The following is a 24,893-nucleotide window of genomic DNA, read 5'->3' as shown; positions in this document are numbered from 1 at the left end:
AGTCGGCGTACTGAAATCGGCATATTGAAGCCTGTCCTCCATTGACATCCATTAAAAAAAATGCCAACACATTCTCACTCCCAATACATCTGATAATGAAAATGATGCCCCAAAATATCATGTAATGGAAAAACTATAATCCAGCATATAGTTCCCCTTCTAGGGAACTCACGCTGTTTCCTCTAGCAGACACTTGGGGACTGCAGCAGGACCAGTGTCTGAAACAACTCCAGTCCTATTGGCCCACGTAGCCCCTGACGTCACAGGTGGGCACCCCGAAGTATAAGAGGGCGCAGGCAGAACACGTCACCAACTTTTGTTGCCTTCAGGAGCCGTCTGTTTGTTAAGCGTGTGTGAATCATTATCCTCCCCTGATTTCAGGGTATCTTCCAAGCAGGCCATCCCCCTGAATCCTGCATGCTAAGTATGGCTTTCCTCCCCTTTGTTAGGGTTTTTCAAGTGGATGGCCCATTGCTGTTAGAACATACTAAACTGCAGTGGAAACGTCATTCGTACCGAGCCGAGTCGTACCACGCAGTGGAAAAGCGCCAATAGTTGTTTGAGGACAGCTGTTTTTGTAGCTTGATTTTGAGGAATGTCCCTTCTTGAGTTAAGCTAGATAGGTTTAGGAGTGGGCTGCCTCCCCAGGTCTCACGGTATTTTTAAGTGGGTGGTCCCTCTCAATCCTGCATATTAAGTTTGGGCTGAGTAGACTGTTCCCCACCTCAGGGCTTTTAAGTGGACAGCCCATGCTCAGAATGTAGCTGTCTGTGGATAGTTGTGCTTCAGCTCAAACTTACTTTGCTCTGTAATATAGCGGTCTAAGGGCAGCTGTGTTCCAGCCTGACTTCTATGACTAGGTTTGGCTCCTCTAGGCACAAGCCCTCTCAAGTAGTCCCTCCATGCTTTGAGCTGTCTCCCCTGTATGGTTTCAAGTACAGTAGATAGCCCATTGCTTTTAGAAACATAGCTGTTTGAGGATAGTTATGTTTCCATGCTTGGCTAGATGAGATGTCCCTCCTTTTTGTGTAGTTTGATTGGGTTCCCCTTTATTCCCAAGTTATTTTAACTTCCTGCCTAATATTTCAGGCAGCAGGGCTGGGCTTCCTCCCCGTTTTCTAGGATTTTTAAGTAGGTGGTCCCCCTTAGGTTCCTTCTATTATGCTAGGCTGCCTCCCCTGATTTCAGGGTATTTTTCAAGCAGGTAGTTTCCTTGTTTTTCCATGCTTTAAGCTGTCTCCCCTGTATTAGGGTCTCAAGTAGATGGCTCATTGCTTTTAGAAACATAGCTGTTTGAGGACAGTTATGTTTCCAGCTAGCTCAAGTTATTTAGCTTCTTGCCTAATATTTAGGTAGGAGGGCTGGGATTCCTCCCTGTTTTCTAGGGGTTTCAAGTCAGCGGTCCCCTTTGGGTCCCCTTCTATTATGCTAGGCTGCCTCCCCCAATTGCAGGGTATTTTTCAAGCAGGCAGTTTTCCTAATTTCTCATGCTGTCTCCCCTGTATTAAGGTTTCAAGTGGACAGGCATGCACCACAGCGTGGCATAGTGGGTTTTTTCATTCCCCAAATTGTCCTCTTGGGGACACAGTGTGAGTTCCCTTGAAGGGGAACGTCTCGGGTTGCACATGTGGCCCCGAGAGGGAACGAGACACTGCATCCCCTTGCCACGCCTAGGGCTCTGGGCAATCTTCAGCCTTGCTGAGAGAAAGTGCTATTCGAGTATAGCTGTGTTCCAGCTCGGTGACTACTCCCCTTTTTATATACTATTTATATAGTGGTCTCCTTGAGCCCCTTGCCAAGACTGTGCTGTCTCCCCTGTCAGGATTTGAAGTAGATAGCCCACACTCTGTGGTCTTGGCAATCTTCAGTTATGACCTTTAGAGGATAGTTATCTGAGGATAGCTCAGTGACTAATCCCCTTACTAGGGTCTGTGGTCCTTGTATTATCATGCTAAGGGGTTGCTCACATAACATGGCTATCTGAGGGTAGCTGTGTTCTTAACTTGGTGTGGATGTTCCTCTTTCATCTGAAACTGGGTTCCCAATTTCTGCCAAGCTTTCTGAGTGGCCCGGGCCGTCAGTGGCTTGGCCCCTTTCTGAGGAAAGGTTATGTGTATGTCTGTAACTTCCTTGGTGCTATCTCACCAGATGGACATGGGCATTTCCTTCCCCAAGTGTCCACTAGAGGACGCAGCGCGAGTTCCCTAGAAGGGGAACGTCTCGGGTTACGCATGTAACCATGGTTCCCTGAGAGGGAACGAGACACTGCGTCCCTTCGTCATTGAAAAATTGGCCTATTGTCTCCAAGTGCAGCCTGTACATTCCACACCTGTACGACTTTCTTTCTGAATGTTAACAGCACTGGACCCTATTGTCTTTCATTATTTGAAGTAAAATTTGAGACATTATTGTGAAAAACATCTCTTTTGTTGTCCAGAAGAAAGTGACCCAATTTTCATTTCTGGGCGAACTATCCCTGTAAGCGGCCAAGTCTAATAGTTTAAGCAGCTGAGGGATGCTGGACGGTGCTTGTAAATGGACGTGCACGCTTGAATTACTATTAACTGTAATGTCCACACAAGATGTTAAAATGCTCATTGTTGTAGATTTATTTTACCGTTACTGGTCTTCATTTCCATGTAGGTAAGAATCCAAACAAACAGTCAATAAATCCACCAGTCCTTCACCTTTACAACGACTTGCATAGCGTGGTACAATCAGCCTAGCGTAGCGGTCAAAAAACTGTGTGCACCTTCCCTCCAGCAACACTGAGGGAAGGTTCCCACCTATATTCTGTGAACAATCACCCAAGAGTGACCCCTACTGGACATACACATATATAACAATTCAAAGTAAAGACCAAAATGGCTCTTACAGTCCCTTTAATACTTTTTTGAGAAGGCAGACATGCCGCACCTCTGATGACCATAACAGTTGCTGTACAGATGTTTATAGTGTGTGAGGATTGGAAACCTACCTAACAGACCAGCGATGTCGTACACTTTCTTCTGTTCAATTGTCTCATAATTAAGGGCCTCAAAGAAAATATCCAAGATGAGAAAGTTGTCTCTGCACAATGAAAAGTTTAATAAAAATGTTTTAATTCCCTGCAGGAAAACAGTATAGAAATGAGCCCATTATTTTTTGTATTATGGAAAGAAAAGGATTAGCACCAAAAATGGTTAAAAAATAATGGAAACCACAGAATGTCATTATAGAGCAGTCTATTAAAATAGTTTTTTTTTTTCTATTATTGAGCCAATGAATGGAAGACAACAATTATATTTTTCATCCCATTATATAACTGAAACGAGCCTGCAGTTTGGACAAGGAATCCTGCTATAGTTATTAGAAAATGCTGATAGAATTTGTGAGAGAAGCAGGTTTTGCAAAAAAAAAAAAAAAAAAATTACAGATCAAATAAATACCGACTTTGTAGTGCCATAGCAGATTTATTGACTATAACTATTAAATATAATGTGTCTATGGTCATAACTTCATGGTAATAGAAAATGACAGGATGAGATGATGGATGGGGTGATAAATGTTTGGATGTGTGGCCAGCTTAGCAAATAGGATGGTGAATAGTTCAGTGAGGTGTGCTGTTGTAGTCCTATTAAAAAAAAAAAAAAAATTTAATAATAATAATAAATAAAAAATGCTGTGCAGGTATCCTTGCAGAAGCATATTTAGTTTCCTATGAAAAAATGGCTGGGTCTGTTTCCTCTCTGGTCTGTCTGAGGGTATAAACTATAACGTTCAAAATGTTCAGCGGCAGAATGAAAACTACCCCATGTGTATGTGTGGCCGTTTATGTATTAGACTTACCTGATGTATTCCTCTGATTTCTGGTATTTGCGAGAAAGGTAGCGAGCGGAGCCCCTGCTGGGGATTTTAACCATAGAGAGCTCTTTTCCATACCGAGTCAAATTACAGGGTGTCTCGCAGGGGCATGAGTCACCTGTGCTCTTCTGGAGTAAAGCTGCAGAAGTGTACAGGAAATATTGATGAATTATATTTGCTGAGGACAAGAACTGCAATGAATGGTGTTATAGTTATCATCAATAATCAAGCTCTCAGTGTTGTTGAGTAGTTTTGAATACAATAGGGAGTTTTTAAACCTCCAGTTGTGAATAATCACTGTTTAAAAATCACTATTATTTACTGATGATACTTTATGTAGCAGGGGTGTAAAAAGTACAGATACTATGTCAACAAATTTACTCAAGTATCCACATTTTAAAAGTTAAAAAATAAAACACTTTTCTTACCTTTAAATTGACTTTTTACTTTTTTTTTGTTTAAGTTTAGTATTAGTATTTATTGTTGATGGAAAAACTGTAAAGAAATCTGTCAAAAATCATTATTTTTCCTATAGTTCTGACTATGTAAAACTTTCAGCAGATGTTAAACTAAAACCAATATCCTGAAACCTGTTACTAATATATCTTCAGTTAAATTTCACAGTGGTTTGACATTTGAATATAATATTTTTTAAATTAATAATCAATACTAATCTTAAATCATATTCACACAATTCATCTACATCAATGGTTATCATAAAAACTCATTAATATTGTTCAAAGCCTATGTCTGAATGGACTAGTTCACTGAAAAAAAATTTAACATTAACAAAAAACAGTTCTTCAAAATATCTTTCACAGAAGAAGATATGAGGGTGAGTAATTAATGTCAGGATTTTAAATATGTGGTGAACTATCCCTTTAAATGTATTAACTGAGCTGATCAATTAATCATTACTATTTATATGTTTAAGATGTGTCTGTGATGATCTTACCTAACGCCTTGTTAACACACTTGATTTTACTGGGTGTGCAGATATCAGCATCGCCTGTAGAGAGATATTTGATGTGTGAAACATTTATTCATCACATCAGTTAGGGGGCTTGTAGATTGTTTACAGAAGTCTGCTCCATAAAGTGTTTTCAAGAAAGCCACTGTCTCGACAGGTAAACAATGAATGTTGAGATGCAGCTGCCAATCTGTCAGCAGCTTTAAGAACAATTTTACAGATCAGCTGTGTGGTGGCGTGACAAGTACCAACACAGCATATTTGTTCTTACTGATACAGACCGTTTTTATGACAACTCTGCCACTCACATACTACAGCACGCACCTGGCATATGCACCATCCTGCAGTTGCACTCTCTCTGCACCTGTGTGCTCTCACAGTGCAGTCTGCAAGCGCTGACGCTGTAGGTGTCGTATCCTGGGATCACAGGCTCAGATGAAGCCCGACAGTTTCCCCACGGCTGTGGCAGGTATGTTAGCTAGAAAAACAGTAGACATTTAGAGAAAAGGTCTGTGTGTCTCTGCTTCTTTGTCTGCCTGAGTGCACCCTATGGCTGTGAAATACTTAGCACATGCAGTCTCAATTAGAAAATATCCCAGTCAGCCTTGAAAACTTTTTGACTATTAGCTCCTAATTTAAAATGTCTGGAATTCAAGAGTTTAGAACAGCTTTCTTTTGAATTCAGGCCTTAGCCGTTTTTATGGTTTTTACCGCAGTTAAACCTACCCTCTGTTCCTGACAGGAAACAAATGTCTGGAATCCTGGAGAGACCCCAAAGCCCAGCTGGTGGATATACGGGGGTTCGTTCTGACTGTGAATCTGAACCCGAATACCTGCCTCCAGTGTGGTCTCATCTGAAAATGGACAGATTGAATGGGTAAAAAAATCTGACAGATGTTCTATTTCTTTGTACTTTTGAAGGTGAATTGATGTGAATCCACTCTATGTCGGAGTCCTGATCACTCTGTCGGGGTTTATTTTGCAAAAAATAATATATAACTGTATATTATTGTATAAATGTGTGCTAAATAAATAAATATATAAGTGGTCATAAAATACGGATTTAAGGTTTAAAATTATTTTCTAATTTGACCTGTATACACTACCTTTCAAAAGTATCAGGGTCCGATATATATATATATAAATCTTCAGATATATACATATTAAGCATATTAATAAGACATGTTTCTTGATAAGGATCTTGTGACACTGAAGACTTTGAGTAACGGCTGCTGACAATTCAGCTTTGCCACAGAAATAAATAACATTTTAAAATATATTAAAGTAGAAAACAGTTATTATAATTGTAATGATATTTCACAATATTACTCTTTGTACTGTGTATTTTTGGTCAAATATGTGAATGCAGCCTTGGTGAGAATAAGAGAGATTTCAAAATCTTATGACCCCAAAATTTTAAATGGTAGTAGGCTATATAAAAAAATTACATTGTACAGCATCAGATCAGCTTTGCAATAAACAATAAAATTAATACTGAAAATCTTCAAAGTCATTTTCACTACAATCGTTAAATGAGGTGCAAAATGGCAGCAGTTGCGTTTGTCACTCACTGGTTTCTCTCCAGATGGGCAGATACTCGTCCTGCTGAATATCCAGCATCAGCTCCAGTCCGTTTCCTGTGCCACCTTGCCTTACCCGCTTGGGTGACGTCTTGTTTCCATTAAACGTGTAACATTTCCCAAACCTTGTATACACCTGCAGACCACAGACACAAACGTGTATTACACATATTTGCACTACTGGAAACACCTCAACACCTGTGCTTCTCTGCCTAGTCTTTTTTCACACACACCAAAATCTTCATACAAAGGTGTTAGCAAATGGCACTTCACTTCTCTCAGATTTCCTAACTATACCATCACCTTATCCATTATTGAAGCAGCAGCATCAACTGTTGCATCTTTCCCTTATTTTGACTCTCTGTTCTGACTCCTCTAAGTAGGCCTGGTCAAAAGCTTGTTTCCACCACAAAATAAAAAAAAAAATCCAAATCCAAAAAAAGGTAATCTATTCTACATTTTCTCTTTTAAATTCACATTGCAATTACAAGTTTATATCAAACAATTCTGACTTTTTCACTCAATTATAGGAAGTTTACATAATAAAATTCTGGTTTTTTTTCTCAGAATTCTGAGTTTACATCTTTTTTTCTTGGAATTTTGATTTAACATTTTGCAATTCCGTTTTTTTTTTTTTTTGCCATGGAATAAAAAATGCAAGTTTACATCTTGCAATTCAGACATCTCTTCTCAGAATTATGGGTTTATACATTGCCATTGCAAGTCATAAACTCCTAATTGCAAGTTAGCATCTCGCAATTTAGATTTTTTTCTCTGAATTCTGAGTTTACATCTCGCAATTATGTTTTTTTGTTTCTGCCATGGAATAAAAAGTAAAAAAAAAAAAAAAAAGGTAATTGCAATTTTTTAAAATTCTTTCTTTCGCAAGAAAAAAGTCAGAACTGTGAGATAAAAAGTCACAATTAAATTTTTAAATCTTTTCACCCCATGGCGGAAACAAGCTTCCACAGTTTACTGAGACAGCACATAAGGGAACTCCAGATGACTTTACCTCATATTCCAATCTTGCCGAAAAGCTATGGTGCAAAGCTTGACGCTACTGCCCCGAGGAAACTCTTCTGCACCTTCTACTCCCTACTCAACCCTCCACCTACGCCTTCTCTCACAATTTTGACATTTTCTCTCACAATTCTGAGTTTACATCTCGCAATTATGTTTTTTTGTTTCTGCCATGGAATAAAAAGTAAAAAAAAAAAAAAAAAGGTAATTGCAATTTTTTAAAATTCTTTCTTTCGCAAGAAAAAAGTCAGAACTGTGAGATAAAAAGTCACAATTAAATTTTTAAATCTTTTCACCCCATGGCGGAAACAAGCTTCCACAGTTTACTGAGACAGCACATAAGGGAACTCCAGATGACTTTACCTCATATTCCAATCTTGCCGAAAAGCTATGGTGCAAAGCTTGATGCTACTGCCCCGAGGAAACTCTTCTGCACCTTCTACTCCCTACTCAACCCTCCACCTACGCCTTCCTCTCTCTCTCCTCATGACAAAAATAACATTGTGAACTTCCAAGTACTCTCTTCCATGTACTATCTTTTATCTGTTTTTTTTTTGTATTGGTATAGGAAGCTTTCCAAATTGCATGCATGCCATCTGTTGATAACAATGGTCTTGTAGGCAATACTAAAGCAATTTTGTAAGTTGCCCTGGATAACAGCATCCGCTAAATGCCTTGAATGAATATAAATGTAAGAGAACACTTTACCTTCTTCAAAAGGCCAATTTAGTCTGTTGAAATAGCTTTCACATTGTACAAAACACAGTGCACAGCTGTCACTCAAACACAGATTTTCAGATAAACACAAACTTCAATTATTTTATGTCTACCCAGTATAGCAGCAATTTTGCCAATGTCATGCTGGTTAGGGTTTTATCTATTTATTTATTTCAGTGCATGAAACCTTCCCCCAGAGAAAATCAAATACTCATGTAGACCAGAAGCCTTCCCACAAATCATTCTGATAACATACATGAGGGTGTAAAAGTCTATAATGACCAGAGATTGTTCACAAAACAGATGTGGTGGATAGAGGAGACACTATTATGTAAATGTACACAAACACTGTGTAGAGAACATGACTAAGAGACCAACTTCATAAGACCAGATACACATGACATACAACCTTTTTTGTCAAGTAAAATGTGGATAGATAGACTGTGCTGATACTACTGAATCTATTGAACATTGTAATGTTTTTGTCTTTCCTTGTGTAACCAAAATATCTACAATAACAAGATGTATAAAACTGTTGCATGATTTTATAAACAAGCCCAAAATACACAGGGACTCTTATTTTGAAATGCTTTTTCAACTGCTCATCGAGTGCTGCAGGGGTGATGTATTTTTGTAGGCCAGAACTCAGAAACAAGTTCACATTTTAGTATTTAAGGTTCCATCGTCTTGGTGTAAATGGGTTTTTTGAATGGCTTTTTGGTTTAATGCCTGAAATAAGGTCTGTGGTTAACACTAGCTCAACTACAGAGGTTGTCGGGGACATTAAACGTCATCACACCATATTGAACATTGTAATGTTTTTGTCTTTCCTTGTGTAACCAAAATCTACAATAACAAGATGTATAAAACTGTTGCATGGTTTTATAAACAAGCCCAAAATACACAGGGACTCTTATTTTGAAATGCTTTTTCAACTGCTCATCATGTGCTGCAGGGGTGATGTATTTTTGTAGGCCAGAACTCAGAAACAAGTTTGCATTTTAGTATTTAAGGTTCCATCGTCTTGGTGTAAATGGGTCTTTTGAATGGCTTTTTGGTTTAATGCCTGAAATAAGGTCTGTGGTTAACACTAGCTCAACTACAGAGGTTGTCAGGGACATTAAACGTCATCACACCAAATAGGTAAACTCATCTCAATAGATTTTTGCTCTAGTAAACTATCCTAACTTAAACTTTCAGGGATTTTTTAAAAATAAAGACTGAAGGAGCTGCTAACTTTTATTCCATTAAAAACATTAACCTGTATCATGATTCCTGTTTTCCTTCCCCAAATTTTAACCCTCTTAAAATGATAATTAAGACTTGTTGTTGTACCATTTAAGATATTTTTATGTTAATTTTGATAGAAACATTTGACATATGACATTTTAAGACTTTTTAAGGACACACAGGGGCCCTTGGATATGTAATAGCCCACTGATTTTTATTTGAGAGATTTTACTTGTCTTGAAAAAGATGGTTGCTATGGTATTCTGGGACATTAAACGTCATCACACCAAATAGGTAAACTCATCTCAATAGATTTTTGCTCTAGTAAACTATCCTAACTTAAACTTTCAGGGATTTTTTAAAAATAAAGACTGAAGGAGCTGCTAACTTTTATTCCATTAAAAACATTAACCTGTATCATGATTCCTGTTTTCCTTCCCCAAATTTTAACCCTCTTAAAATGATAATTAAGACTTGTTGTTGTACCATTTAAGATATTTTTTATCTTAATTTTGATAGAAACATTTGACATATGACATTTTAAGACTTTTTAAGGACACACAGGGGCCCTTGGATATTTTGAAAAATTTTTTTTTTTTTTCAAATATTACCAGGAACTAAGTGCCCAGGAGCCAAGATGGCAGCATCCAGGTCACATACTTCTGAGGGGCCCTGCAATTGCTGGCCAACTGCCATTAAGATGAATGGGAAGGTTAATGGAAAGCTTTCTTCAGGCATTTAAGACTTCCTTCATCAGTACATATGAAATATGTACAAAAGTGTTGTGTAATTATTTAAACTTCTGCCCTCTATAGATAGTCTGTTGTGTGTGACCCGTGTTTGTGTGGATGACGTGTCTGTGTGTAACATATGTTTGTGTGACCTGCATGTGTCTGGCCAGATAAATATGTGCATCTGTGGTAATCCAAAGTGAGACAGTAGGGATTAAACCACACTTCCTGCAGGAAGACAGAATATCAACCTAGCTTCATTAGTCTTTTACCCTAGGAAGACCCTTTTTTTTGACAGACAAAGCGATATTATATACTTTTTCTGCAGTCCAGAATCAAGAGCTTGAGGATGTGATATGTACTGTATATGCCAGTTTAATATTTTTATCACTTTTATCTGTGCATCAGTTTTGATTTGTATCTGTCATCTCCCACTTCCTTGTTAAACTGCAGCTGATTTCATTACACACAGTTCTTCTACAGGGTTATTGAAAGGACAGGAAAGAGAAGCTTAACCTTAGGTTTAATCTAAAGGTCAAGAAAAGACAAAAAAAAAAAAACTCATACTAATGCCATCCTCACTATGGTATTATACAAAATGGTAAGCTAACTCCAATAGCCTATTAAATAAAATACTAACCTCATGTAAACGAACAAATGGCATTATAATAAAAACTTTCACACACTGACTTAAGACGCATGAGGTATAAAGATAAAGTCAGTTTAAGCATAGCTGCAGAAGTGTGGGAATGAAAAACAACATGACTGACTCTCATGTAAGTTACGCAGATATGGATGTGAGAAACACATTTCATGAGTAATATGCTAACTGGATTGCAGTAATGTGTGAATGTATTCCAGTCAGAAGAAGTTCAGGTTCAAAGAAGAGAGAGAAATAAAACAAGAGAGAGAGAAAGTCTAAGCGTAAGATTAAGAAAGCAAGTGTGACAGAGCGTGTGTGTGTGTTCTTACATTAATTCTTTCTGACAGTAGACTTACGTGTAGTCTTTAATTGTGCCTGCGGCAACGCTTGTTATTGTTACTGAGCGATTTTCCTTTCGGGTGTTTGTGAAGGTGCTGCTGACGATAAATACATATCACAACACAAATGTCTCACCTCAAACTGCACAACATTGCCTCAGCATCTGACGCCTATAGCCCTAACAATGATTTTTCACTTACACTCTTAAAAATAAATATTGTAAAAAGGGGCTTTCACATGAATGCCATAGAAGAGCCATTTTGGTTCCCCAAAGAACCTGTCAGTGAACAGTTCTTAAAAGAACCACGATGAACATTTAAAAAATCAAAAGAACCTTTATCCACCTTTTTTGGCTCTTCATGGATTGTTTCCTCAGAAACATCAATTAACACAATCTTAACCTAGCCAAAGTACTACATTCAACGTAAGCACAACCTTACGTTTGATACAGGTTACTTTGTGCTGTATTTGAACATATTACTGCAATGTACCAAAGATTAGATTTTTTTTTTCATGGTTATGACAAGTTAGTGCATATTGTCTAAATGTAGTTTCTAAAATCAGGTGGAAGTGAACACAGGAGACATATGGATTCTGTGTGCGTGTGTGTTACTAACAGGGCACCACTGTTGCCAGTAGGTCTGCCTCAGGCGTTCTCTTTCATTTTTGTTTTCCCGTTTTTAACTAACTCCTCACGTTTGTTAACACAGCATCACATTCCTAAGCTCTTTATTACAAGCTGTTGTTTATTTCTTTCAATTCAGTGCAGTTCATCACAACTACATTTTTGGAGAATAATTAGTTTGTTTTACACTCCTATCTAAAATATGCAGATGAATTATAACACTTTTAAAAGGCTGCTAACGAGTCATGGTTATATACATGACTGAAATATTCAAATCCAAACCATTTCAGACACTGTTATTTTTTTTAAAAAGAAATTTGTTTTATCCATTAAAAATAATGAATTTAAATGATTTTTTAATTATGGGCTTGCGCCACAATGCAGGCCAGACTTAAAGGGATGGTTCACCCAAAAAATTGAAAATTCTGTCACTATTTACTCACCCTCGTGAGTTTCAAAGCCATAACACACGAATTAAAATAGTATTAATGAAACCGGAGAGATTTATATCCCTCCATTGAAAGTCCATTAAACCAAAACATTGGCATGAAAAGATCATAAAATAAAACCAAATGAGAACCAATGAGGTTTGTTCTCTTGCATCAAGCAAGTACAGTTGAGCATCTCTTCACCATATTTGATATGTTCTATGTATGTGCATTGATCATTGTTTATGTGTCAGTAAAAGCGTAAACTAAATATTTTCAGTGTATAAAGTGATCATATCTCTTCAGAAGACTTGGATTAAACCGCTTGATTCATATGGATTACTTTTACGATGTCTGTATGAACTTGTTGAAGCGTCAAAATGTTGGTGGAATTGACTTGGAGGGACAGAAATATCTCAGGTTTCATTAAAAACATCTTTATTTGTGTTTTGAAGATAAACAAAAGTCTAATGGTTTGGAATAGCATGAGGATGAGCAATTAATTATAGTATTTGACGTTTGGTATTGAAATTATTTTAAATGAATTTCAACCTAAAATTAAATCTTGTTATGAGCGAATAAAAGAAAAGAAAAAATAAATACCATTTACAGCACAGTGTCCTAAAAAGGCACTTCACTTTTTATTTTATCTGAACGACTATTAGAAGAATCTTGTTAATTAATTGAAATATTTCCTTCATTCATTGTCATGAAAACAACACAAAAAGCTTGAAATAGCGACATTATACAGCATTAGTCCACACATCCTCCTAAAACAGATAAACAAACACACACAGGCATGTACACATATCCACAGCCATGCAGACTTGCTTCAGGTTTTCTGCTCCAGTGACCTGAACAGCTGTAATGAAATAGTAGCTCTATTCCATGTTCTCTGAAACCCTCCACAGACACAGACATGTTCAGCAGCTGCTTGACTGCCCACAGATTTGTGGAGACAGACACATTATTGAGCCCTGTGATTCTAAAAAGAATTTCCTCTGCCTATAACGTATACAAATCACGAGGATGCCAGAAAGCACCCAAAAGCATTCATCACCATTCACAGCCTCAATTGGATGCACACTGATGTACAGACCCAATTTACCATGATAAAAATCAATGTGGATGTGCAATTAAAGTTTAGATTTGTGAATGTTCATGGCCATGCAGTTTTGTAGTGTAAGTGGCGTCGGGTTTTCATTCACATGATTTGGGTCCCTATTGAGAGTCACGGCAGAAATGTGTGAGTCAGATATATCTAAGTTGGCATATCTGATTAATTAAAGACTATTTTAATTAATGAACATCATTAGGCTAAAAGCTTGAACGTCTGAGTAGAGCAACATACAGTACACTGGAGGTGAACAGCCGTGAGATTTTGTTCGCAAAGAGGCAATTGTACACACACTGCCTTTCTTTGTACAATTCATTACTTTTTTTTTTTTTTAATTTGTAGCTAATTCTACAAAGCAAACCAGTAATCAATTGCAGCACAAGCCTTCTGGCACCATTCTGCTTTAGTGGGCTAGCTGTCAATCATGTCTGTCCATCATTCACACCATCTGTAAAGCATGTATGTGCCTGAAAATCTGCAGGAATATGTTTGCTTTGCTTCAGGTTAGCTAACATTGACCTGTTTCATTTTCCACCAGTGTGTATGCTTAAAGCTGAAGGTTATATAGAATCTGTTCCATCACTCTCTCGACCTCATGCTTGGGTTAATCAATGCACAACATCACACTTAATGATCGCTTGATTGATCCCCTGCTGAGGTTAGAACCTCTCTGTCTCTCTGCCATCCTGACTCACATATCACGCTGTGTTTAGCATCGCATCTGCTTGCCTTATATACAGTGTGTGCTTTATACATTATAGCACAACTACAGAAAATGCTCCAAATGTATTTATTTAATAACAAATGTGCATGATGCTGAAGGCTGTTTTGGTATTTATTTGATATTTTTATATTTACTTACAATAGTGTTTAAAAGTTTGGGGTTGGTAGGATTTGGTATTGGTGAGTCTTTCATGCTTACCAAGGCTGCATTTCTTTGATAGAAAATACAGTAGAAGCACTATTGTGCACTATATTACTATTGTGAAATATTTTTTAGAATGTGAAATTACTGTTTTCTATTTTAACATATTTTAAATTGTAGCTTATTTTTATGTCAAAGCTGGATTTTCAACAGCCTTCAATGTCACATGATCCTTCAGAAATCATTTTAATATGCTGATCTGGTGCTCAAGAAACTTACCAGGGTTGAAAACAGCTGTGCTGCTTGATATTTTGTGAAAACTAATTTTTTCCAGGATTCTTTGATGAATAGAAAGTTTAAAAGAATGGCATTTATTTGAAATAGAACTTTTTAGTAACATTTTAGCTGTCACTTTTGAACAATTTAATGCATCCTAGCTGAATAAAAGTATTCATTTCTTAATTTAAAAAAATAAAAACTTACTGACCCCAGACTTTTGAACAGTGCACATACATTTATTAAATTATAGCTACAAAAAAATGAATAAATATTTGGGTGAAAAGGACTACAAAGGGGCATTTCTAATTCGTAACACTGCTGTAATACTAAGGTAAAGAAAAGATCATTTTCATTTCAACTTGTCATGTGGACAATAGAGTACAAACAAACAGCATGTGCTTTTGTTTATTGACAATCATGAACTCCCATAGACAAATTACAATGAGACTATGCAAAACACTGATGGATTCTCATAACTTAATAACAATACATTTCTCAAACTGTGATTATACCTGTCTGATTGTTAATGAGTGTGTCAAGCATGTGTGTGTGTGGCTTATTCATCTAACGGTGGGTTTGAATCTCTCTGCATGTTCCTGTCCTAGAGCTGAATGTTTTGAAAGTGTGCTCTCATTTTGCCTTGGGCAGTTTAAGACATCTTGGAACTCAGAGGCAGATGTTGCATCAGAGCTGGAGGGCTTGTCTTTGGCTCATTTTACCACTCAGAAACAGGCAGGTGCTCACAGAAACGCTACTTAGTCTTTTAGATTGAATAAAATTTGGAGGCATAGTTTGACCTGTTTGGTTTTATTTACCATAGGCTCTGTTTAGATATGTTTACTTGCAGTCTGAAACAAGAGATTTGTCAATCTGCAATTGGAGAGATTGCGAGAAGTACAAAAACACCTCAGTGTCCCACTTTGAAACCACCTGGATCTCTTTCTCTCTCTTTTAATGCCTCTGTCTGTCGCTCTCTCTTCCTGTCCTTATAATGACCTCTCACTGTGACAGCTTGCCATTACTCACATATCTGTTTGTTGTATATTTTTTGGGCATGTTTTCCTGAGCACAAAGATCAGCAATCATCTTGTTTTTCAGTTTCAGCCCTCAAACCTTTCATTAAAGAGATAATGTCCCATCGATTGATGTAAAGGTTAGACCTAACATTGTGTCAGTTACATCTCAATGTTTACTGCACACACAGAATGCTATAGCGCAGACCAGAAACAGCAGAAATAAAATTCTGCACATGTATTGCCCTGTCTGTTGGAAAAACCATTCGGGACACTACACTGACATCACAGAGAATCAGCCTAGAGTCAAAAGAAATGTCAGCACTTCTGTTCTGTTGCTGAGAGCAGGGGAAATGGACTGAGTACATGAATCACTTCTGAGACTTTTACATATTAAACCATAAAATCTCCACATTTACTGCTGTATGCGTAGAAGATAACACAAAGGAGAGCTCTGTGTTGCTTCAATTCCTTCTAGAGAATCACATGCTCATGTCTGACGTCTTCAGAGCTCCGAACATTAAAACTGTCTGAATTTGTTTCGAACCAAAAAGGATTTCCTTCAGCAATTTAAAACCTGTCTGAACAAGAGTGCTTTCCACCACCTATCAAGAAACAGATCAAAGCACCCAATGACAGTGTGGAATCTTTTGTGTTTGTGTCGTGTATAATGTGTCTGCTTGGTGACAGGTCATTTCTGTGTAATTATGACAGCTGTGGTTGGTTACGGCCATTTGGGTGACAGAGGGTGTCGGCATACTGCAGCACTCAAACTGCCTTATCTGTGATATAATGGGTTATTTACACTGATATCTAAGGGGGAAAAGATTATTAAAAAAAGACGATGAGAAACGGAGCAAAAAGAAAACAGATAAAACAAAGTAAATGGAAAAAAGAGAGAAAACAACAGTACACTGTAAAAATAAATAGATGTTCATGGAAGTTATTGACAACAACTGTTTTTTTAGTTTAATTTATCAACTTCATCAATGGTTTATTATTTGTATGCACTACCTTCAAAGGTATATGGATCAGTAGATTTTTTAATTTAATTTAATTTTTATTTTTTAATTGAAATATGCTAGTTATTTGATGAAAAATACAATAAAAACAGTAAAATGTTCAAATTTCATTACATTATTTAAATGTATGTATTATGTATTAATTGTCATTCATTATTATTATTTTAAATGGCTGTTTACATTTTTATTAAATGAACTTTTCCACGACATTCTCATTTATTGAGATGCACCTGTATTCTCTGATATATTTGACGTTGACAGCTTTGGTGAGTAAACAGATGAGCGTGATTGTGTGATATTTATCTAAGGAGTCTGATATATTGTGCCGTCATTACAGTTTATTTTCGAGTGTGTGGCTGAATGCTCGCACATGCTTCATCAAACAAGCATAAATGCTGTTTATTGAACATTTTATTCAACAAAAATATTCATTAGAAAAAAAACTTTCAACATTGATAATTATAAGAACCATGATTATAATATAATAATTAACTGAGCACCAAATAATAATTGAGCACCAAGTCAGCATATTAGATTTCTGAAGGATCATGGCACACTAAAGACTAGAGTAATGGCTGCTAAAAATTGAGCTTTAGGAGCAGACTGAGCATCACAGGAATAAACTGCATTTTAAAATATATTCAAACAGAAAACATTTATTAGGTTGGCTTGAGAAAGCCTTACCTAATAAATAGGTATCTATCTATCTATCTATCTATCTATCTATCTATCTATCTATCTATCCTGGCAACATGCTAATCATGCTAGAAACGTACTAACAACATGCTAGTAGCATGCTAATCATGCTAGTGACATGCTATTCATGCTAGAAACATGCTATCAACATGCTAGTAACTTGTTAATCATGCTAGCAATATGCTAGTAGCATGCTAATCATGCTAACAACGTACTAATCATGCTAGAAACATGCTAGTGACATGCTAGTAACTTGCTACTAATGCTAACAACATGCTAGTCACTTGCTAATCATGCTAGAAATATGCTAGCGACAGGCTAGTAACTTGCTAATCATGCTAGCAACATGCTAGTCACTTGCTAATCATGCTAGCAACATGCTTGTAACATGCTAATCATGCTAGAAACATGCTAACGACATGCTAGTAACTTGCTAATCATGCTAACGACATGTTAGTCACTTGCTAATCATGCTAGCAACATGCTAGTAACTTGATAATCATGCTAAAAACATGTTAACGACATGCTAGTAACTTGCTAATCATGCTAATGACATGCTAGTCACTTGCTAATCATGCTTGAAACATGCTTGCGACATGTTAGTAACTGGCTAATCATGCTAGCAACATGCTAGTAACATGCTAGTAACTTGTTAATCATGCTAGTGAAAGGACTACAAAGGGGCATTTCTAATTCGTAACTGCTAGCGACATGTTAGTAACTGGCTAATCATGCTAGCAACATGCTAGTAACATGATAATCATGCTAGCAACATGATAGTAACTTGTTAATCATGCTAACGACATGCTAGTTACTTGCTAGTCATGCTAGCAACATGTTAACCATTTGCCAATCTTGCTAGCAACATGCTAGTAACATGCTAATCATGCTAGAAACATGCTAGCGACATGCTAGTAATTTGCTAATCATGCCATCAATATGCTATTAACAGGCTAATCATGCTAAAACATGCTAATCATGCTAGAAACATATTATCAACATCTATCTAATCTATCTAAATTTTCAAACGTCAGGCTTTTACAACTGCTTTAAACTTTCAGGATAGGCTTTCTCAAGCCAACCTAAAGTTTGTCTTGACGAACTTTTTTATCTAGTTTTAAATTGTAATAATCTTTCACAATATTACTGTTTTACTGTATTTTTTTATTGACTTCTTTAAAAATCATTTAAAAATCTTAATTATTACAAACTTTTGGCTTCCAGTGTATGATATATCACTATATTATCATTTGTTTATTATACGTATTATTTGTTCAATAATGTGTTATTTTTATAATTAAGGTTTGAGGATGCACAAAACCTGTGTCTGTGAGGTTTTAGGATGTATGCCACATTGCTCTAGTGAGTAAGAAGTGGGTCTGAAAACCAGGTGAGATCAGTGTCTCCCTTACAGGTGTAATGCAAAAATAACGCGGCAATGCAATAAGCTTGTCTCCAGGATTTACCTAATCACTAATGCTATCACAGATCCTGCTGAGCCAATCAGAGACACAATGAGTCAAAACACCAATCATCTACCACATCACTGATTTGCTTCTACATAGCTTGATATTGGCTATGAGAATCAATAGAAGTATAGAGTGCTTAGTGTGCATAAACAATGTGTAGATTACACACAACACCAGACATCATCCGAGTGAATAACTGAGAGATAAGCACCTGAAAGCTTGCTGTTTCAGCTCACTTTCTGTCTTAAATTATGCACACATGCACTGTACTCTGAACACATCTGTGTTTTTCTATAAAATACAATGTATAAACATTTCATGAGTTATTCTGTGCTCCTTTTAAATGCAACGTCTGTTGCAAATTAAAACACATAGGTACAGTAAACACATTTATTTATTAATGCATAACTATTTTAAGCAAAAAATAAATAAATAAAAACTTAAAAGTACCTTACACTATTTTAACGCCAAAAGACCGTTTGCGTTGGCGCAAGCTGTTAGTAAATATGGCCCTTAGTGTTTTGAACAAATCATTTGAGTGAATGATTCAATGACTCATTCATAAAGACACTTGTGTCATTCCTAAATGAATCAACGCATGAATGCGCATAAATGTCACTCCTGATGGGTTGAATGTATGAATCAGTGACTCACTCATAAAGACAGTCCCTTGTCGCCACCTATTGGTGTAATGACATAACCTGATTACATGTGATACAAGCAGTGAAAAGTCAGATCTGTTGGAGCAGTCAGGTGAAATGTAAAGACAATCAGTCCTTTTTTTTCTTCAGTTTCTTGAGCATTTCCTGAAGTCACATTTTCACAAGATTGCTATGTTGCTATGTTAATTAAAATGTCTAAAATACAAAGCATTTTGAAGTTGAACTGTGAATCTGTTAATCTTAAAATATGCATGTACAGTCATTCTTTATTGTTTTAATTCACCTAGGTAGCAAATTGATATATGTATGTACAATTGTGACACTTTAAGACAATTAATTAATTTACTAACAACAGTAAATTATTGCAATAAAATCGTAAGTCAATAATTCAAAGTCATGTAATAAAATTGTATTTTACTTAATCCAGTTTATGTACAATTGTGACACTTTAAGACAATTAATTAATTTACTAACAACAGTAAATTATTGCAATAAAATCGTGTCAATAATTCAAAGTCATGTAATAAAATTGTATTTTACTTAATCCAGTCAGTTATTTTATACACATAGTGCAGGCATACTACACCATGGCATTTTGCTTACTGCTCTCTTTACAAAAATCTCAAATTGCATTTGTGGTGTAAAAAAAACACATTATCTCTTGTTTTCCTAAAATGAAACGGAGGGTATTTGGCAACCTTGCTATGTGAAACTCATAAGTATTCAAAAATCAAAACATCACAGATAAACCTCCTCTGCCAAATAAAAAAAAAAAAAACAGCAGAGCATTAAAATATAGCAGTCCAACACAGTTCACTTTCATGACGTTAATCAGAGGAAATGATTCACATTCCCTGGACTTAGACCAGAAGCCCTCAATTACTCCTTCATGTGAAAACCTGTTTCTATAAGATGAGAAATAAAACAAATGAATTAAAGTAAAATCTGTTTCTTGGGTGGGAAAATTAAGGAAATAAAACATTATCTCAGTTTGATGTCTCATGTTTGAACTAACTGAACTGTAAAAGCTCTGTGAAAGCCAAAGAGTTTGTTAACATCACCCGCTGCGCACACATTAGTCATCTGCAGTCTGAGAGTACAGCTGACATATCTGCTGCTGGGAGATTTTGTTGTTTTCGTTTCTTTTCTTTTTTCCCCCCTTAAAACTACATTAGAGATAAAGTCATATATTTAAGAGGAAACAGACAAATGGAGAAAGACAGAGAAGAGAGGAAAGAATGTGTGAAGTGAAGTAACTGTTTATGGTATATCAGATCTGTAAGTTATTTCTTTTTGTGTTAACAAAAAAAAAATTTTTATGTTCATGCATGTAATGAGATTTTTGTTGAATGTAAGAGAATCTTACTTTAAATTTATGGTCAGCATAAGCATTTCAGTGGCGGGTATGTGTGAGTGATTAGCTAAATCCAGTGAGTGGCAGGAAGGAGCTATCCATTGCCATCTCAGTGTCAGGAAGCTCTGATGAATGTTTCATGTGAGTTTCACTAATCTATGCCACTATATTGTGGAAAATCAAGCATGCAAAATCATTACAGAGCTAAAGGATGGAGGGAAAAGGGAGCACTGATCCATTGACCTCCACTGGGCTTGTTTATTCTTGTTCCCCAAGGTCTTTGTGTGGTCATTATTTACAGAAATGATTACTGCTGACTTTCTTGTATGCCAAAAATAGTAATTACATTTATCTCTGACAACCAGGATGTTGCAACCTTCACACCTGAACCACTGGCTGCTTAAAAAAATTTCAACCGGTCTGATTTGAATGGAAATAGAATGGAAATGCAAATGAGTGGCACTGTATAAGCAAACTGGTTTACATATAATGCATTTTGACTATTGGATGAATAATATCATATCATTATAAAGCATCTAATTATTGTTGAGTGCATGAAAATTAGATCTGTGTCTGTATGGGAAAATTATGTAATAAGTTTTCATCTCTCTCCTAGTAATAGGGGGAACCACAGATGTACAGAGCTACTGATACGGTGCGTTCAAGTCATGTCGGATAAATCGTATTTACGAGTTGAATGCACATGAATGTCACCACAAAGTCGATATTATGAGTGGGAAACTCAAAATGTTCTTTAAGCCCCAAGTTTCCGAGTTGGGGCATGTCAGTGAGAAAACATGTCAGATGCAACGGGTGCAGCCAAAGACAAGAGATATGCAGCGTCTGTATTAACGGTAAATTTGTTGAAATTAATCAAATATTATATAATTGTATAATAACCATAGAACATATAATGATTCAGTTTACATCACCTTCATACATTGAATAAAAACAGAAAAAAGCAAAAACACAATGATGAACATTCTTTATTCATCATACTTTGTTATTCTTCTCGTTATTTCCCTACCGTGGCTAATGAACCGGAAGTCTCGCACATTCACAGAAAACGGCTTACTTCCGTGTTTAAAAATAAGGTGGATAATAACCCCTACAAATACAACTCATTATATATTTTCTCTGTTTTGGAGGGATGAACAATGTTAAATTATAACATATTTATTGCATCAAAGTTTGTTAATAGCCTACTTTACTATAGGTTAGGGGTGGATATTTTTATCAGTTGTTTATTGTTCATGCAACAATACATATTACTGTTTTCATTAATAACCCTTGCTATATTGATGATAACTTTGTCTAATGCTCTTATGAATGTTTTTAGCATGACTGTGAAAATGTATCTACTAACGTTTAACTGAATGAAATAGCATAGACTTCTTCATGGTTAGTGTTTGCATATTTCATTTCATTCTGTAACCTATAATTGTTCTACAAATTTGTGTACTAGTGTTAAATGCTACTGTTCTTGATAGCGTTGATAACGTTTCTGACAGATAATAACATGATGTTTTTTTTCCGTTTGCCTTACCGAATGTGGTATCCTGTCACGTGGCCGTAGCCATGAGGTCAGCGAGGTCCGGACCGCAGTCAATTTTTCATGTTAAAAAATAAAATTATTTCTCTGAATTACTAATTTGCTGTTTAAAACTCCTCATATGAGTGTCTCCATGTATAATTCAGTTTAGACAGTTTGCAAGAATGTTTTGCGTCCGTGGTGTGAAAGTGATCGCGGAGTGAACGAGGGTTGAGAGAGTTGTGAGTGATGGCGCAGGCACCTCCGCCGTGTTGCCGGACAGGGTTGCCAGGTTTTCACAGCCAAATCCACCCAATTGCTACTCAAAACTAGCCCAATCGCATTTCGGGGAGAGGTACCCCGGTAAAAATCGCATTCCGGGGGGTAAAATACACGTTTTTTTTGCGGGATTCCCCAGTAAATTTCGCATTCCAGGGGCTAATTATCATGTTATTGGGGTCGCTTCAACCCGAGGACATGAAAAACAACTCGTGGCAACAGTGTTAAAGTAGCCCAATTCCGCGGGAAAACCGCGGACACTGTTGCCAGATCCAGTTATTATAAGCGTCTTTGGACTTGTCTTTTCCAATTAATTTGACACTTTAGAAAGTTAATAAAGTGGGAAGTTGCAGTTTAGGGTTAGCAATATCTTTATCTTATCTTATTTTCAAAAGATTTGAACTAATTTAGGTTTATTTTTTTTATTTTTTTTCGGTTTTTATTTGTTTTCATTATCAATATTTGGCAACACTGCATCGCCGTTTAACTGGTGACCGTGTTATCTGGTGACTTTTTTCCGGTTTCAGCAGAGATTGTTGACCTCATTGCTGGTCAAGGGGGCTGCTAATCAAGTGTCTGCGTTGATTGACTCCAGAGCAGAGGGCAATTTCATGGATGCTGGGCTGGCCACGCACTTGGGGATTCCTTCCATTGCTCTGGCCGAGCCTATATCGTTGATGTCATCCACCTTCGAGCTGTTGCAGGGGGCTACCATCTTTACGACAGTGGAAACGCAAACCGAGCCGTGCTGTGCCGTACTGAGCCATACCGAGCCGAGTCGTACCACGCAGTGGAAAAGCGCCTTTTGAGTATTTGGTCATGCCGTTTGGGCTTTCTAACTCACTTTCTAACTGCTCAGAGACATGGTCGACCGGTTTGTTTTTGTTTACCTGGACGATATTCTGATCTTCTCCCAGAACGAATGCGTGGGGTTTGCCCATTTTTACAGGCGGTTCATTCGGAACTTTAGTCAGGTCGCCCTTCCTCTGACTGATCTCACCTCCACTAGGAAACGTTATGGTTGGTCATCGCAGGCTCAGACTGTGTTTGAGAATCCTAAGAGTCGCTTCGTTTCGGCTCTCATTTTAACTACACCCGACCCATCTCGTCAGTTCACTGTGGAGGTGGATGCGTCAGAGGTGGGGGTTTGGGCTATTTTGTATCAGACGAGAGAATACATCCCTGCGCCTTCTTTTCTCATCGTTTAACCCCCCCGGAACGGAATTACGACATCGGGAATAGGGAGTTGCTTGTTGTCAAGCTGACACTGGAGGAGTGGCGTCACTGGTTAGAGGGCGCAGGGGTTCCTTTTATCGTTTGGACTGACCACAAAAACCTCAAATACATCCGCACCGCCAAGAGACTAAATTCTCGGCAGGCTCACTGGGCATTGTTTTTCGGGTGGTTTAGGTTTACCATCTCTTACCGCCCGGGGTCCAAGAATGGGAAACCCGATGCGTTGTCGTGGATCTTTGAGGCTGAGGCTAGTCCCACCCTCTCTGTGCCCATTCTGCCTCCCGAACGGGTGGTGGCAGCGGTCACATGGGGGGTGGAGTCCAAGGTCCGCACGGCGCTACGCGGCGCTACTATTCCCGCGGGGTGCCCAGAGAGTCTAGCGTCCTACAGTGGGGCCACTCGTCCGAACTAGCTTGCCACCCAGGAACGACTCGTACCTGCATGTTGATCAAGCAGCGGTTTTGGTGGCCGTCCACGGTGCGGGATGCTCGTCAGTTCGTGTCGGCCTGTCCGGTTTGTGCTGCGGGTAAGAGCTCCAATCGACCCCCAGCAGGGCTACTCCAGCCACTGTCAGTCCCTTCACGGCCCTGGTCACACATAGCGATGGACTTCGTCACCGGCCTACCCCCATCTAGTGGCATGACGGTAGTCCTCACTGTGGTGGACAGGTTCTCTAAGGCAGCTCATTTCATTCCCCTCCCCAAATTACCTTCAGCGAGGGAGACAGTGACTGTTGTCTTGGATCACGTTTTCCGTATCCATGGCCTCCCGGTGAATGTGGTCTCTGACAGGGGTCCCCAGGTTGTGTCTAGGTTTTGGACAGAATTCTGTCGACAGCTGGGGGCGACTGTGAGTTTATCCTCTGGTTATCACCCGCAAACTAACGGGCAGGCTGAGCGTGCTAACCAGGATTTGGAGAGGGTTCTGCGCTGTGTGGCATCTGCCGAACCGTCATCTTGGAGTTCCAGATTAACCATGGTCGAGTACGCACATAACTCCCTCTCGGTCTCGTCTACGGGTTTATCTCCCTTCCAATTCTGTTTTGGCTACCAGCCACCATTATTCCCCTCCCAAGAATCTGACGCTGTTGTTCCATCCACGCATGCGTTTATTCAGAGGTGCCTCCGTACTTGGAGGATCGCCAGAGAAGCCCTCACCCGGCTCATATGGTACGGCGGCTAATCGATGTGAGGCGTAGGGGTAGAGGTCACCAATACCTGGTAGACTGGGAGGGTTATGGTCCG

At 37.9% G+C, this 24,893-nt stretch overlaps 1 protein-coding gene across 1 annotated transcript in view; it reads right to left on the bottom strand.

Moving 5' to 3' along the window:
* The window catches only part of LOC107705515 (acid-sensing ion channel 4-like), a 41,307-nt gene that overhangs the window by 1,480 nt on the left and 14,934 nt on the right, over positions 1-24,893 (bottom strand). The window contains exons 3-8 of the mRNA XM_016508822.1: positions 6,385-6,529; positions 5,540-5,667; positions 5,138-5,291; positions 4,799-4,852; positions 3,829-3,982; positions 2,978-3,069 (exon numbers count right to left, since the gene is read on the bottom strand). Coding sequence (XP_016364308.1) covers positions 2,978-3,069; positions 3,829-3,982; positions 4,799-4,852; positions 5,138-5,291; positions 5,540-5,667; positions 6,385-6,529 — 727 coding nt within the window. The remainder of the gene's footprint in view (positions 1-2,977; positions 3,070-3,828; positions 3,983-4,798; positions 4,853-5,137; positions 5,292-5,539; positions 5,668-6,384; positions 6,530-24,893) is intronic.

This window comes from Sinocyclocheilus rhinocerous, unplaced genomic scaffold (genome assembly GCF_001515625.1).
Source record: "Sinocyclocheilus rhinocerous isolate Xijiao unplaced genomic scaffold, SAMN03320098_v1.1 scaffold504, whole genome shotgun sequence".
In the NCBI taxonomy this organism is placed as follows: domain Eukaryota; kingdom Metazoa; phylum Chordata; class Actinopteri; order Cypriniformes; family Cyprinidae; genus Sinocyclocheilus; species Sinocyclocheilus rhinocerous.
Note: the sequence above shows the minus strand (reverse complement) of the source record. Positions and strands in the feature narration are given on the sequence as shown.